General features: G+C 56.3%; 1 protein-coding gene across 2 annotated transcripts; it reads right to left on the bottom strand.

Moving 5' to 3' along the window:
- Positions 1-32: 32 nt before the first annotated feature.
- FAAH2 (fatty acid amide hydrolase 2) lies at positions 33-7,800 on the bottom strand. Of its 2 annotated transcripts, XM_063416933.1 has the most exons (12): positions 7,131-7,800; positions 6,951-7,033; positions 6,515-6,648; positions 6,030-6,239; positions 5,511-5,630; positions 4,902-5,037; positions 4,006-4,123; positions 3,545-3,668; positions 3,186-3,289; positions 2,557-2,668; positions 1,714-1,908; positions 33-1,034 (listed from the first exon to the last, which is right to left on the bottom strand). In XM_063416933.1, exons 1-12 carry the CDS (start codon positions 7,629-7,631, stop codon positions 859-861), a joined length of 2,013 nt encoding a protein of 670 aa, XP_063273003.1. In that variant the 5' UTR covers positions 7,632-7,800; the 3' UTR covers positions 33-858. The 2 variants fall into 2 exon arrangements, with proteins under 2 accessions (XP_063273003.1, XP_063273002.1); XM_063416932.1 differs by lacking the exon at positions 3,186-3,289 and having other exon boundaries at positions 3,549-3,668.
- Between the last annotated feature and the right edge of the window lie 6,772 nt (positions 7,801-14,572).

Genomic DNA, 14,572 nt, shown 5'->3' with positions numbered 1-14,572 from the left:
AGCCACAAGGAAAAGGACACACAGCCACAGTAGACTGGACAGGCTCTTTAATACCTCCCTCAATGAGAACACTTTGTGCTTGCTGCCTGCTCAGATGAACCACGCACATTGCTACCCACATCCATTCCTGGGGCAGAGGCCAAACAGCTCAGCAGGACAGGTAGCAGGGGACACCAGTCAGGCAGGAGGATCCCCTCAGAGAAAAGGGGAAGACAAGCAGGAGATGGTTTAGCCAGTGGTGAAATGCTCTCAGCTGTGCCTGACAGCTGCACACACCACAGAGCCCAGCACTCACCACCCCACAAAGCACTGTTGGTGTGGCAGTGCTGTGTCTCCTCTAGACCCCTCAAACCCTCTCCCGTTTTGGTCAGAGGGTGGGGAGAAACCTGCAGGAGCTTGGAAGGATTGTGGGGGCTGGCAAACCTGAGTGCAGCAGGCACACTCCAGCCCTGTGGGTAGAGTCAGGCCAAGGAGGACCCTCATGGGCCTAAGAGTGCCCCCAGCAGTCTGGAAGCACGTCCTCTGCCCAGCTCTCACTCAGTGCTTTGAAAGCAGAAGGGTTACAGAGCTGGCCAACTCCACAATCTGGAAAAGGTGGGTGGATGCCCACTGCAGGCAGGATGCAGGCAGGACATCCTCAGACTGTGGCACTGGGGCTCCTGAGGGGTTTGGGAAAGGCAGGTCTCTCCCTGACAGAGGGTGCCACAGGGATGAGGACTCCAGTGGCAATGGCCCAGCTGTTCCTGAGCTGGAGGCACCACCAGCCACTCCCAGCAGGACACAGGGGGATGCATAGGGAGTGCCATGATGGGATGAAGCATCACCACTTGCCACTGCCTCTGTCCCTGCATCCCAAGGTTAAACTTTCCCTGGTAAAACCCATCCTCCAAAGGCTTTCTCCAGGTATCGGGCCACTGCCAGCGTCAAGTGGTCATTGTAGGCAGCTGCCACCAGCTGGATGCCCAGTGGCAGACCCTCGCTGCCCAGCCCCAGCGGGCACTGTGTCACCGGCAGGCCCAGCACATTGAAGATGGCTGCAAGAGAGAAAGGTGGATGGATCAGAGTGAGCACAACAACTGGAATACATCACTGCATGGCTCTCCCACCCTGGGCAGGCAGCTCTGCCACACACAGCACCAGGATACTGGGAGCTGGTGCTTCATGCAGCAGTCCAGAGACACGGTGACAAGGGACATCACTGGCTAGAGATTCCCAGTGCCCACATCATGTGTATAAACAGCACCCATGAGGGATGGCACATACTGTGGCATGCCAAATTTGGGACATTCCTGCCCCAGGCACCAGCCCTCCAAAGCCAGACAGCACTGACACTGGCACCGAAGTGTTCAGACCCCATGGTAACCACAAAAGGAGCCCCAGGCTCTACCCCAAGAAATGATGGGTCTCAGGTTCCTGCTAAACTGTTACAGCAGCAGCTGTAACCCCTCTGGAGCATGGAGGCCCTCAATATCACACACAAAGTCAGACCTGCCCTGCTGTGGACAGGTCTGCTTCAGCAGAAGGTACAAGATGCCACACAGTATGAAGCACAACAACCTTTGCCCCACTCTCTGGATCAGCAAGACGCCTCTCTTAGGTGCACAGCCCACTGTTAGCAATGCAAACATTCTGAGTACAACACCCCAGCTGCCAGCCCACACTGCTGTCACAGGGAGCCCTACCTGCAACCCCACAGAAGTCAGGGCTCCTCACCTGTGTAGGCAAAATTGAAGGGCATGCAGATGGGGGAGTTGTGCTTGGGGGCGATAGTGGGGTGTGAGGGGTAGAGGAGCACCCCATCCGGCCCCAGCAGTGCCTCCATCTCCTCCTGTAGGCTCTTCCCCATGCTCACCAGCTTGGCCTTCCCACTGAGGTTAAGGTTCACCAGCTTCTCTGTCAGTCCCAGGGCTGCAGCAAAAGGTAGAAATAGGGACAACAGCAACTGAGAGGACTGTGGGCTGTGTGGGGCAGAAACACATTGCCCAGCCACATACAACATCCCCTGCTTCTGGGGTGCCAAGTATCCCTTCCTACCAGTAGCCACAGCAGACTGCCCCTAGCACAGCTTTGTGGGCAGCATCCCCCCAGCTCTGCCAAGGGAAAAGCATTCAGCCTGCCCCTTCCTTCCAGCTTTTCCAGTCACTGGGAGTGAGCAAAGCTGGCAGAATGACCCCAGCACTTATTAGACAGCAGTATGACTGCACTAATTAGGGTTCTCTAGTACCTGCTGCTATGACACAAGGTCAGTGCAGACCCTGACTGTTCCCTGTGAGCCCCTAGCAGCTCTGGCAGGGCTCACAGCAGGAGTGAACCCTGCCCCCAGCTCCATCCTCCTCAATTCTTCCCCTGAGATACCCACTCCCATTTATCAAAGATCCACTCTCTTAAGCTTGCATGCGACTCAAAGACTTGAAGTGTCATTACAAAATTAGGCTGAAGCTTCTCAGGGCAAACCCTGAGTTCCTTCACTGGGCATTGGAAGAGTAGTACCTGCATTGAACAACTTGCCCACCCCACCACTGCCTCTGCACTTCCCGGCGCCCCTGCCAGCATTACCAATAGCTGGGAGAGTGTGAGAAGACATCCCCACGAGCCATTTCATCAGCTCCCACAGCGGCCACACTGGCTTCCCATGATCTCCCAGCAGGTCCGTGAATCGTTGTGCCTCCTGTAACACACCCACACGCCCCATCAGCACAGCCAACATGCAGCATGGAGGCACAGGCTGGCAAGGGACAGTGAAATTCCAGTTGTCCCATCGTCTCAATGTGAGGCGTTCCTGCTTTCACAGAGGAGGTGCCCATCAGGACTGCTCCACAACTCTGACCCAGGACAGCAGCAGGGGTGTCTTTCCCTGCCCGAGACAGCAAGAAGGGACAGTCCCCCAAAGCAGCACCCAACTGACATGATGCAAGGGATAAAGTCCAAGAGGCATTTCCTCCTGTGATATGAACATGAGACCTGGAAGAAGGAGGCAGATGAGCCCAACAAGCCTGCCTTAGTGTGGTGGGGCTGGATTGTTTCATTACTGCCTCTGTGCCAGGAATGCACAAGTTATGACACTCCTAGAGGTTTATTTTATTACAAAATACCTTCCTGCATGCACAGAGCATAGCACAGCAGCTGCAGTTCCAGGGAAAAATAACACAAGCAGGCCTTCTGCTAGAAAGCTGCTAGTCCTCTGCCTGTCCTGGCATCCCAAAAGGCGTTAATCCCAGCCTACAAGTCAGAAGACACAGCATGGGGCAAAGAGCAAGGTAGGATGCCCCCTGGTTGGCTGATTTACCAACTTGCATGGAAAAGGTCAAGGTGGCAAAACAACCTCCCCCTCCCTATTACCACGTTGCTCCTCTGCTGAGAGCCATGGCCTCAACCCACAGCACAGCAAGGAGAAGGGGCTATGCAACTTTAGGAAGAGAAGAATGGAGGATTGAGGGAGCAAATGGACCAGGGAAAGCCCCCAGGTAGGTTTGGGAAGCCTCTCCTCAGCTGGCCCCGAACAGCTGATGCCTCCAAAGTTGTGCCTTTGCCAACTCACTCCGACACACCTGCCCCTCACTGTCCTTGGATGACATCATGGCTGACCAGATCTGGAAAGAATACTTCATCTTGTGGATTGCCACACGCTGAACCTGGACCCCAAGGTCACTTTCAAGGTACTCCACCACCTGAAAGGAAGAGCAAGGACCGGTTTGTTTCCACAAAAATGTGATGCACTGCCATCAGCCCATGGAAACTACAGAGAAGAGCATAAGGGAACCTACTCACAAGATCTTCCCCTTGTGTCCTGTTTAGCCCTGAAGAAGAAAAAGTTCTTTCCACTTTTTAATCCCTAAAAGCACAGGACTGGGATGCAAGGCTGCCTCCCTAGCCCTTCATCCCGCCAGCCCCTGCAGGAGCCACACATAAAGTAGTTCTTTCCCCTCCCCAGGGCTCCTTTGACTGTCTACGCAGCTTTTATCTTCAGGCTCACCCCAGTGAGTACCATCCTCTACTGCTTCCTACCTTTTTTTGGGCCTGCAAGATCTCCTTGTCCACAGGTGATACAAAAATGGACCCGCCGTCGTGATCCATGCAGTGGAATTTGATTTTCTCCAGTGACACTTTCTCATTCAGTTTCAGCCTGGGAAAGGAATGCTTTGTCACAAATCCATCAGCTCCTCTGTAGCTACTAGAGGTTCTCATACACTTGTTATGTATCCTCAGGAGACCCTGCTCTGTTCCCCAGAGTGGCAAGGTGAGACCCTGAAGACACACGGACACACTGCCCACAACATGTTCAGCTGCTCACCTGCCCCCTCAGTCCCAGCAAGTTTTTGTTGGGAAAGTTCTCATCTCTCCACAAGCACCTTGTGATAACAAACACTGGCTGCAGGCAAGGCTGTGATTGCACAAGAACCAGGGTAAAAACGAAGTGGTGATGGAGAGCAACTGTGTGCAGGCTGTGGCAAAAAGGAGGGCTGCCCCATGTGCCCAATCTCTGCTCCGCTCCTCACGGGCACACAGCATGGTTGCACTTGGTTGCATGGAGCAGGAACTGAAGGAACTGAACTGGCCGTAGTGTGGGATGGAAAACTCCTCATTCAACAACAGGAAAAAAAGCCCTCTAATACTCAGGAGCAAGGCTATCCCTGGGAAGGGAGGGGTGTGTGGGACAGAGCTGGGAAGCAGCTCACTGGTGAAGGGAGATCTATCAGTCTGCCCATGGCTGCCAGTTCCTAGGAGCATGTGGGTGGTGAGAAGGGCAGTCCCAGCAGCCAAGATCCTGCTGAAGCTAGCAGCAGAGGAAGGAAATCAGCAACAGGGGTGCAGACCTGTCTCGTACAAAGACCTAATACATTGTGAGGACCAGAGAGCTGCCAACTCCAGCTCGGCAGCTGGGAGCAGTGGGAACAACTCACTTGCTGACCCCGGGACCGGCCATGACTCTCAACACAGGCTCCAGGTCCTCTGCGTAGCGGCACATGGGCCCCGTGCACAGGTAGCTGGTCCGCACCCCGTGAGCATTTGGGAACTGGCCATCGTTGGGCACCACCCCTGAGAGCAGAGATGTCACATACTACCCCGAGTATCACCTCCAGATGGGGTCAGCCCTGCTGGAGGTCTTTGGATGCAAGGAGATTGCACATCCCACAAGTGCTGATGGCAAGGTACATGGGGTGGGGAAGGGAGGAAAAGCACCCAGTCATACTGGGACACTGGAAGCCAGAGAAACATCCCAGCAGATCCCAACCTTGTGAAAATATCCTATGCTGAGGATGCAATACTTGGGTAACCCCCGCCTGTCTCCCACATGCCTGGCATTCTGCCACCAAAAGCTTCCCAAATGTCAACCCCAGCTGTGCTCCCTTGACAGGCTTCTCCCACGCAAGGGGTTACCTGACTCCTTACAGCAATCCCACCAGTGACCAGAACAGGGGTGTCCTAAAGGGTTGATCCCACAGCCCCCATTCCACATCATGGCATTTCTGCTAGCAGGGAAGAGGAGGAGACCCCAGCACCCACCTTACCTGTTGTGGGTTTATGGCCAAAGACTCCATTGAAGAAGGCGGGCATCCGGATGCTTCCACCGATGTCAGAGCCCACACCTATGACTGAGCAGGCAGCTGCCAGGACACTGCCCTCCCCACCTGCACGGGAAAAAACATGGCAAAACCCCACAGATTTATGGTGCAAATCATGCAGCAAAGCAGAAGCATCTCACAGTGAGGATGGGGGCCTAAAAAGCAAGAGGGGTAGCGGGCACCTTGGCTTTAGTGATGGCTGGAGGACAGCTGGGGAATGTGGGCCAAAGGGATTTTCCTGTCAAAGTACAACAGAGCAAACTGAAGCAATGCCTGACAAAACACCCAGAAGAGGAAAAGTAGCTGGACCTCCCAATAGCCCACAGCAGTACCCAGGAAAGAGGCCTATAAGCTCTGCAAGAGCCCAGGGACATGTTAATAGCTGCGTGAGGACTTGGAACTGCTCCCTTGCTGCATTTTAAACCTGCCACTCGTGCAGGACTGTGCTGAAATGCCAGGGTTCACCTGAGCTGCCGCCCACAATCCTCTGCAGGTCGTAGGGGTTGTTGGTCCGCCCGTAGACCCTGTTGCTGGACTCGTACCACATGCAGAGCTCGCTGCAGTTGGTGACACCCAGCGGGATGGCACCTGCCTGCTTCAGCCGCGACACCACTGTGGCATCTGAGGTGGCGATCACGTTGCAGCGGTTGACCAAGCCAGAGGTGTTGGGCATCCCTGTGGTGCCAAGGTCAACAGGAGGGAGGCATCAGGGACGTTGCCCTGAGACAACTCGGGGCTGCAGGAAGCAGGTTCCCAGTGAGGGCTGCTCCTCTGAGGCACCACAAGCTCTGCAGCACCTGCGTGCTACAAATGAATACAAATGCAGAAGTCCGGGCAGAGCTTGGTGCAAATTAGGGAAAGGGAGACTACTTCTCTCCAACTACCTGCCACAGCCACCCACCACTCTGGGGAGCACATTAGGACCTGGAGAGGCACAAAGATAAACCCACCATAGAGAGAAAAGGCCTCCTTAACGGTGACGGGAACCCCCAACAAGGGGAACTTCTCCTCCAAGCAGTCATCACTAGGACCCTCTGAGAGCAGCTTATCGACCTGCCGGGCTTCCTGCAAGGCCTCCTCAAACCTGCAACAAAGCACCCGGCGATATTCTGGCGCTGAATCAGAGAGGAATGGGGTCCCCGCAGGGTGGGCAGGCCCCAAGTGCGGCAGGAGCTTGTGAGGGGAAGTGAGAGTGCCTGGTCTTTGCCAGAGCTGGGAGCGGCATCCCGGCCAAGCCGCCGCCAGGGACTCAGCACGGTGCTGCTGCGGTGGCGGCGCGGAGATCCCCGCACCCCTGGTGTGGAGCAGCGGCCGGGCCTGGGGCCCGAAGGGACGCAGGTGGGGAAGCCACTTTCTCCTCGAGGGTGCCCTCTGCCCCCAGCTCACCTGTCCTTAACCACGGCATTGATGAGGGGATTCACCTCTTTGATCCTCTCCACGTACGCCTCCACTACCTCGATGCACGTCACCTGCCCACGGGGCACAGCGGGACCCGCCGTCAGGCACGGGCACTGGGAGGCCCGAGGCCCGCTGCCCCCCTGCCCCTCCCCGGGGCGCGGGTGGTACCTGCCGCGCCCGGAGCAGCTCCGCGAGGCGCCGCGCGGACAGCAGCAGCAGCGCGTGCCGTGGCGGCGGGACGGCGCGCGGAGCGGCGCGCGCGGGGCCGGCGCGCGGCGGCGGCGGCAGCAGCGCGAGCAGCGCGAGGCAGGCGCGCGACAGCAGCCGCAGCAGCAGCGCGAGACAGCGCTCCGCGCGCGACAGCGCCATGGCAGCACTGCGCGCCGCGCCCCGCCTTGCGCGGAAGTGACGTCTGCGCGTCGCACCGCCCTCGTTGCCGTGGCGACCGCCCCGCCGCGGCCCTGTGCCGGTGCTCGTCCCGCCGCGGCCCTGTGCCGGTGCTCGTCCCGCCGCGGCCCTGTGCCGGTGCTCGTCCCGCCGCGGCCCTGTGCCGGTGCTCGTCCCGCCGCGGCCTGCCCGGGGCCCGCCTCGGCCTGAACCTCCCCGGGAACGCAGCGCTGTCCGGGGGGGCGGGCCGAAGGGCGGCCTCGCCCACCTTCTGTCTCGCATCGTGACGCTCAGGCCCGCTCTGCCGGCCCCGGGTCGGCCCGCTCCTCTGCTCCGGGACAGATGCAACGGGTTTGGGGCGCACACGGCAGGCGAGCTGTGCTGGCGCGAGGTGACAGCGGCGCTCCCGATGTGCGGCGTGTGCTGGTTAGCGAAACGCGCCCCGGGCAGGGCCTGCACTGACAGCCTCACCTGGACAGGGGTGGTGGCAGCCTGAGGCGCCGGGCTGTGCCCAGCGGCCGCAATGCCTCTGAGCTGCCCGCGGGAACGCTTCGTGCTGGACTGGGACGGAGACGCTTCTCTTTCCTGCACAGGTTGTCCGTCCTCATCTAAAAACCTGTTCTCTGGGTCAGACTGTGCACACGAACGCTCTGTTAGGTGTTGTGTAACTATGGGACATTAAGAACGATCAGTTTGAGGTTGACGTCAAATTATAATGTTCTTTTGTATTATGAACACCGAGCCTCATTCTTGGGCTTTTCCCTTATAAAATACAGCTATTACCACACTTATTTTTAAACATGCTCTGAGGTGTTCAGGTGCTTGATTATGGAAACGGGAAGAGCACTGTATAATCCTCAACCCTCAGGGCAGAAGATTTGGTAATGCTGGGGGAAAAAAATCATGTCTTTTAAAGCAAGAATTTAAGCAACATGTGATCGGACCTTACTGCATTTCTTCCCTTCCACATAGTTGGCAATTGAATTATCAGCTCAAAGCAAGGCTACAAAGGGATACATTTCTTGTGAAAATCTTTTATGACTGCAGAGTCAACATGTCAGCATTTATAGAACAATCTGCAGCACACACGCCCTAGAAGGCCATCAGCTGACCTCTGTCCCTAAAACCTAAGCTGACATTGAAGTAATCTTGATAGTAGTTCTTTTTCACAATCTTATCAAAGATTTTTTTCTCCCTGCCTGATGCAGGGATGGGAGAGGGAGAGGGAGAGGGAGAGGGAGAGGGAGAGGGAGAGGGAGAGGGAGAGGGAGAGGGAGAGGGAGAGGGAGAGGGAGAGAGAGAGGGAGAGGGAGAGGGAGAGGGAGAGGGAGAGGGAGAGGGAGGGGGAGAGGGAGAGGGAGAGGGAGAGGGAGAGGAGAGGAGAGGGAGAGGGAGAGGGAGAGGGAGAGGGAGAGGGAGAGGGAGAGGGAGAGGGAGAGGGAGAGGAGAGAGCTGATAAGGGGTCCCTCAGAGTTCAGGAGTAAGTCAGGTGTTCTCTGTCTTCCAGAGCTAAAATAGTAAAACTCCTCTGAACTACCTTCCTAAATGTAATCTCAGCAGCGCTTTTGTCAGTTTTTTCCTCAATCTCTTGGTGGATTTGCTGGTTTCCCCCCTTCAAATCCTGCCCAAATGTTGGCAGAAAGGGGTACAAACCAAAATAATTCCATCCTGGGTCTCTGCTTCTATTGCTTCTCTGCAGACACCTTCCCTAAGCTCTGGCATTTTGTTTGCCATGGAAAGTGTCTTCCTTAATCTGTAACATTTCAAGAATAGAGCTTTGAAATTCACAGTGGATCAGCTGCTGTGTTGCACTCTGTGAGCTCCCCTTGTCCCTGCTCTTCCTGTTGCACACCAGCGCTGTCCCAGATAGCAGCTCAGGCTGCTCCTCCATTAGGTCAAGCTGAGGAGCTTCCTGGGAGCTGAGCAAAAGGAATGGTCACCAGAGCTCACGGTAGCCCAGTGGAGCTTTGTTTCCATGAAAAATGGAAAAAGTGGGATACAAGGTGCTCTAGAAATAAAGCAGTAAGGTCTGGAAACCTAAGGTTGAAGTGATTTGGACTGTTTTTCAGTTACCATAACCAGCCAACCAAGCAAACACCAGCCTGGATGCACACTAAGAAGCCAGTTAATTCCAGTCTGATTGCCCAGAGCATGAGGGCTCAACATACAGAGTGAAGCTCACCCATTCAGACCTGTCCCACCAAGGGACACCAGCTGCTTCGAAGAAAACCACATTTCCGGGTCTTGCACTCCGGGGGTTTATGCTTGTCATTATCCTCAGTCATTTCATTACTACCAAAGGCTTCAAAAAACAGAAGAGGTTATCAAGGACACATGGAAAGCTGGAGTGGTTCTGCCAGCTGTGCGGATGTGTGTTGTAACCACTAATTGCCTGGGAAGCCATGGAACAGGCTTGGCGGCCAAGTGCGAGGCTGGCGGGAAGAAGAGGCGTGCACTGATTGGCAATACCACAACCTGGCTGCCTTCACAGTGTTATCCAAATCTAGATCTTCTAGATCTAGTCCCCAGTGCACAAAGAATACCTATTTGGAAATCAAAAGAAATTAAAAGAAGAAAAATAACTTGATAGCACAATTCTTTGTGAAAGGAGTCCTTTAAATTTTATCCTTAAAATAATGCTTCCAAAGAAACCTGGGGGTTTGTGCAGCCCAGTGCTGGGGCAGGAAGGGATGTAAGGTTCAGGTGTAAACACAGCAACTCACATGCTTAATTCCTAGCTGATCCCAGAAAAAAACCCCTGGATTTGATAGCAGTTCCTCCAAGCCTGCCCTTAGCCAGATTCACCACAGAGGGATTCTGTGCTCCATGACAGCTCCATCAGCTGTCTTCTTGCATGTTGGCCCGGGTTCCATCAGCAGATGTTGGGTGCCCGTGCTCTTTACTCGGGGCTTGCAGAGAAGGAGCTTTGAGCTCCCCTTGCTCTCGCTGAGCAGGGCGCCTGGTGGGGCGCAGGAGATCCCCAGCCCAAACACCTCATTCTCGGAAGGGCAGGAGGGCGCAGAGGGGATACCATCCCGCCTATGTGAGAACACAGCGGCTGGCACTACCGAGGTCTTGGGCTCTCTTGATACAACACCGCCAACGAGGTCGCCACCCACAGACCCACGCGCAGAGAGCACCTCGCCCTCGGTTCTGGCACGGGTGGGACTGGGCCGAACCAAGCCTTGCACCGCACAGCTGTCAGACATAGCGCCCTGGAAGCAGCCAGAGCTGCCTGCAGCCGGGGAACAGCCTCCCTTCAGAGCAGGGTGCTGGGAAGGCGAACACGGGTGTCATGGGGCTTCCTTAAGCTGCCGCCGCAGCGACGGTGCTGAGCCCCCCGGCATCGGGACTGTGCCACGGGAGGTCGCTCTGCCACCGCCGATCGGTGGCCCTGGCCCTGCCCCGCGGGGCCGCAGCTGTTCCCTCTACACAGAGCCAGGGTACACTGTGTTCACTCCGAGTCCTTGATTAAACAAAGTGTTTATGCATGCCTCTGCTCCAGCAAACATCTTGGCGGCTGCACGAAGCCTGTTCGCTGCTGCTGCTCCAGCTGCACTGGAATTGGGGCAGGGTCTGTGCAATGCTTCAGGAACCCGCTGGCCTTCCTGGGATGGTCCCCACTCTAGGAACACCCCATCTGCCCACGATCCCTGCACCCCCAGTTGCACTGGAGGGACATAGTCTGCTGGGGAAGGCTGCGCCCTGCAGCTCCTTGGTGCCAAGCGGAGCTGCTGCCCATTTGGAAAGGCTGGGAGGGGGTATGCTTTGCTTCTTTACCCTGAGGGAATGACACCTACCTGACAAACCCACCACCCATTTGCCACTTAAGCAGGGCTTTGATGTGCATCTTGAGATTTCAAGAGCAGCTAAGACATTTCCTGGGCTCCACAGTACCTCAGCAGAGCAGAATCCTCTGACACTGTGCCTTCTTGACATCCAGCTGCTGCACCCACTGATAATGGCCGTGGACAGCACCATGGAGTTGGGTGGGCATAGCCAGCCCTGGCCAGGGCAACTGCAGGACTCGGACTGGCTCCCAGGGCCTGATTGCAACTCCATGTGTCCTGTCTGTCCAGCCAATGTCATTCAGGAAGTGCCTGCTTTCTCCCCTGCCTGAGGGGATTGTGTCAGTTGTACACATCTGGAGTTAACAGGCTGGCCCTGCTGTGTCATCTCTCAGGCATCATGCAGCCACTGATCTATGCCTGGAGGGCAGCCCTCAGCTACATGTGCTGTCACCACAATTATTCTGTTGCTCCAGCTGATACCTCCAAATCCCTTGGAGGCAGTGGAGTACCTCCCTCCCCAAGCCATATACCCTGTGAGGATGGAGCAGCATGCCCTGGATGAGTGGGAACCAGCATGTTGAGGTCATTTACAACCCTGCCAGGTGATATACCAAGGGAAGGATTCTGCAGGACTAAGAAAGGGCCAAGACCAAAGCTCACAGCTCTGTCCTTGAACTCAGGAGGCCAGAAAGGAGAAGGTGCTGATGGCCGCTCAGATGACATCAATCCACACCAGACTCCCAGCCTGGTGTGTTTCCCAAGAGCACAGGCTTTCAGCAGAGCCAGTTGCCCAAGCGGCTTGCATGCCCCTGTCAGGCTGTGTGCCATGGCTCTTGCGAAATAGTGTTGATAAACACTCCAGGACATGCCAAGTCCTGCAAGCTGACAGCGATGTGCTTGGGCTGGAGGGAGTGCCTGCACAGTAAGAGGAAATTTCCACTCTTCTGTGGCAAGCATGCTTGACCCTGCAGGGGGACTGTCCCCAGCAAGGCAGAGATTATCTGCTGGTGTCCCAGCTGGCTTGTCAGGCCCAATAAAACCCTAGGCTATGGCTGTCCTTAGGCACACAGCAAAGCAAGGGGTGGTTGAGTTGCCTGGGCATAGTGGTGCTCTACAGCACTGGGTAAGGGTCCCACCATCCCCAAGCAGACCCCACCACCCCCATTTCACCATGGGGCTATTCTTGTGTCCTGGCAATGAACTGCCCCTTAGCTTCCCCTTTCCATGCACATGGGCCAAGTTGGGGTGAGCCATATGCTTCTCCATTCCCTGTCCCACAGACTTGCTTTCCTGTGATTCTGGTCCCCTTTCCATATGCCCTGAGGGCAGTGGGTGACCCTTGACAGGGCCCTCCAGGCTGCCTGGGTAAGTTCTGCCCAGGTGTGTCTTCTAGCAAGTTGGAAATGCCTCAAAGACCAGCGGGTTTGTGGTATGAAAAGGGTGTGCTCAGTCCTGTGCTGGCCTATGTTTAGTAATTAGCATGTGAAAGCCCAATTTGATTTGGTCGGTGTGTCCTAGAGCTGCAGTTCCTTTCGTCCATCCTGCCATCCCACTGTGCTCTCAACAGAAGCATGAAAAGCTCATGCCAGGCACCATAGACCTGGACAACGCACCTGTGCACAGTGCCACATGTGTCCCTGTCCCCTAATGCAGCCTGGCACATGCAGTGCCATCAATAGCAAAGTAGCTAAACATCAGCCAACACCTGGAGAGAACGGGGAGGGGTCACAGGTCTCCTGTGAGGATGGTATGTTGGGAATGAGTGCTTTGGGAGGATCCTTCCTTCCTTCCTTCCTTCCTTCCTTCCTTCCTTCCTTCCTTCCTTCCTTCCTTCCTTCCTTCCTTCCTTCCTTCCTTCCTTCCTTCCTTCCTTCCTTCCTTCCTTCCTTCCTTCCTTCCTTCCTTCCTTCCTTCCTTCCTTCCTTCCTGCCTTCCTGCCTTCCTGCCTTCCTGCCTTCCTGCCTTCCTGCCTTCCTGCCTTCCTGCCTTCCTGCCTTCCTTCCTGCCTTCCTTCCTGCCTTCCTTCCTGCCTTCCTTCCTGCCTTCCTTCCTGCCTTCCTTCCTGCCTTCCTTCCTGCCTTCCTGCCTTCCTGCCTTCCTGCCTTCCTGCCTTCCTGCCTGCCTTCCTGCCTGCCTTCCTGCCTTCCTGCCTTCCTGCCTTCCTGCCTGCCTTCCTGCCTTCCTGCCTTCCTGCCTTCCTGCCTTCCTGCCTTCCTTCCTGCCTGCCTTCCTGCCTTCCTGCCTTCCTTCCTGCCTTCCTTCCTGCCTTCCTGCCTTCCTGCCTTCCTGCCTGCCTTCCTGCCTTCCTGCCTTCCTGCCTTCCTTCCTGCCTTCCTGCCTCCCTCTTTCTGTTTCTGTTTCCTCCCTTTCTTTTCTTTTACTGTCACCTGGATGTGCCTCTGCTGCCACTCTGATGCTCGCTTGCTTATCCTTCTGGTGTTTGGGCTAGCAGCAGCAGAGATGCCCACACCCCAGGGCTGCTCATACCGTTTCACACCTGGCTGCTGCCCTGTGCTATTGTGGCTGCTGTCCCAGCCTAGCTGGGCTGGGATGGAGCAGCACCACTTGCTCGGACTGATCGGGGACCCCTGTCCCTTCCCACGCCCCTGCAGCCTTCAGGTCAGTGGGTGCTGGACTCAGGCACTGTGGGAGCTGACAGAGTGATGGGGTGCACTTGCTGAGGGTCCCACTAGGAGCACATCCTGGGAATGGGCATGGTCTGTTGCTGTGTGGGAACCTGCACTTCGGATGGAGACAGTGGCAAGAGGAAAGAGGGACTTATGGCAGCAGACACAGGAACACTGCTGTGTCTGGGCCCCAGTTCGTGGCATCATGGCTTGTGCACATGGGCAGAGGTGACAGTGGCAGTGTAGCTTTTGGTGCTGCACCTCTCCACTGGGGAGAGACAGAGCTTGGGCAAAAGGCAGCAGCAGCAGCAGTGAGCCCCGTCCTGCCCCTGGGTGTTTGGGACATGCTGTTCTCTCAAGCGATGATAAGGACAATCAATAATAAAAGCAGGCAGATGGAACGCGAGCCCGGCCTCCAGCCAGCGACCTTCAGGAGCTGGGTTACTGGAGCAGGCGCAGGCGTTTTGGCAGTGGCCAGAGCAGCATCGCGTCGGGAGCCAGTGCAGGGTAAACACGGCTGCTGCAGCAGTTCTGACAGCGCTGCCCGAGTGCATGGCTCGGCCACCGGCCCCCTGGCACGTAGCCTGATAGCACTAGGCATCGCGGCAGCTCAGGCACACGCTGTGCACCTTCGTAACGAGCTGGGACAGTGAGAAAGCTCCACGGAGCGTAGGGCTGCGTCCTGCTGTCCTGATCACAGCGGCGGCGTGTGGCCCGGCAGCCACGCACATGCGCTAGCGAGACACAGCCGGAGTAACCTTGAGCACTTACATAACCATTAGCCTGCACAAACCACTGCACAAAC

The sequence above is a fragment of the Prinia subflava genome, chromosome 20 (assembly GCF_021018805.1).
Source record: "Prinia subflava isolate CZ2003 ecotype Zambia chromosome 20, Cam_Psub_1.2, whole genome shotgun sequence".
Taxonomy (NCBI): Eukaryota; Metazoa; Chordata; class Aves; order Passeriformes; family Cisticolidae; genus Prinia; species Prinia subflava.
This window is presented reverse-complemented; position numbering and strand designations above follow the sequence as displayed.

Excerpts from the sequence above, each read along its gene's own strand:
- FAAH2 (XM_063416933.1), bottom strand. The coding sequence starts at position 7,631 with ATGCGAGACAGAAGGTGGGCGAGGCCGCCCTTCGGCCCGCCCCCCCGG. Across the intron at positions 6,649-6,950 it reads AATGCCGTGGTTAAGGACAG|GTTTGAGGAGGCCTTGCAGG; the intron begins GTGAGCTGGGGG and ends GCTTTGTTGCAG. Across the intron at positions 1,909-2,556 it reads TCACACTCTCCCAGCTATTG|CCCTGGGACTGACAGAGAAG; the intron begins GTAATGCTGGCA and ends CTTTTGCTGCAG.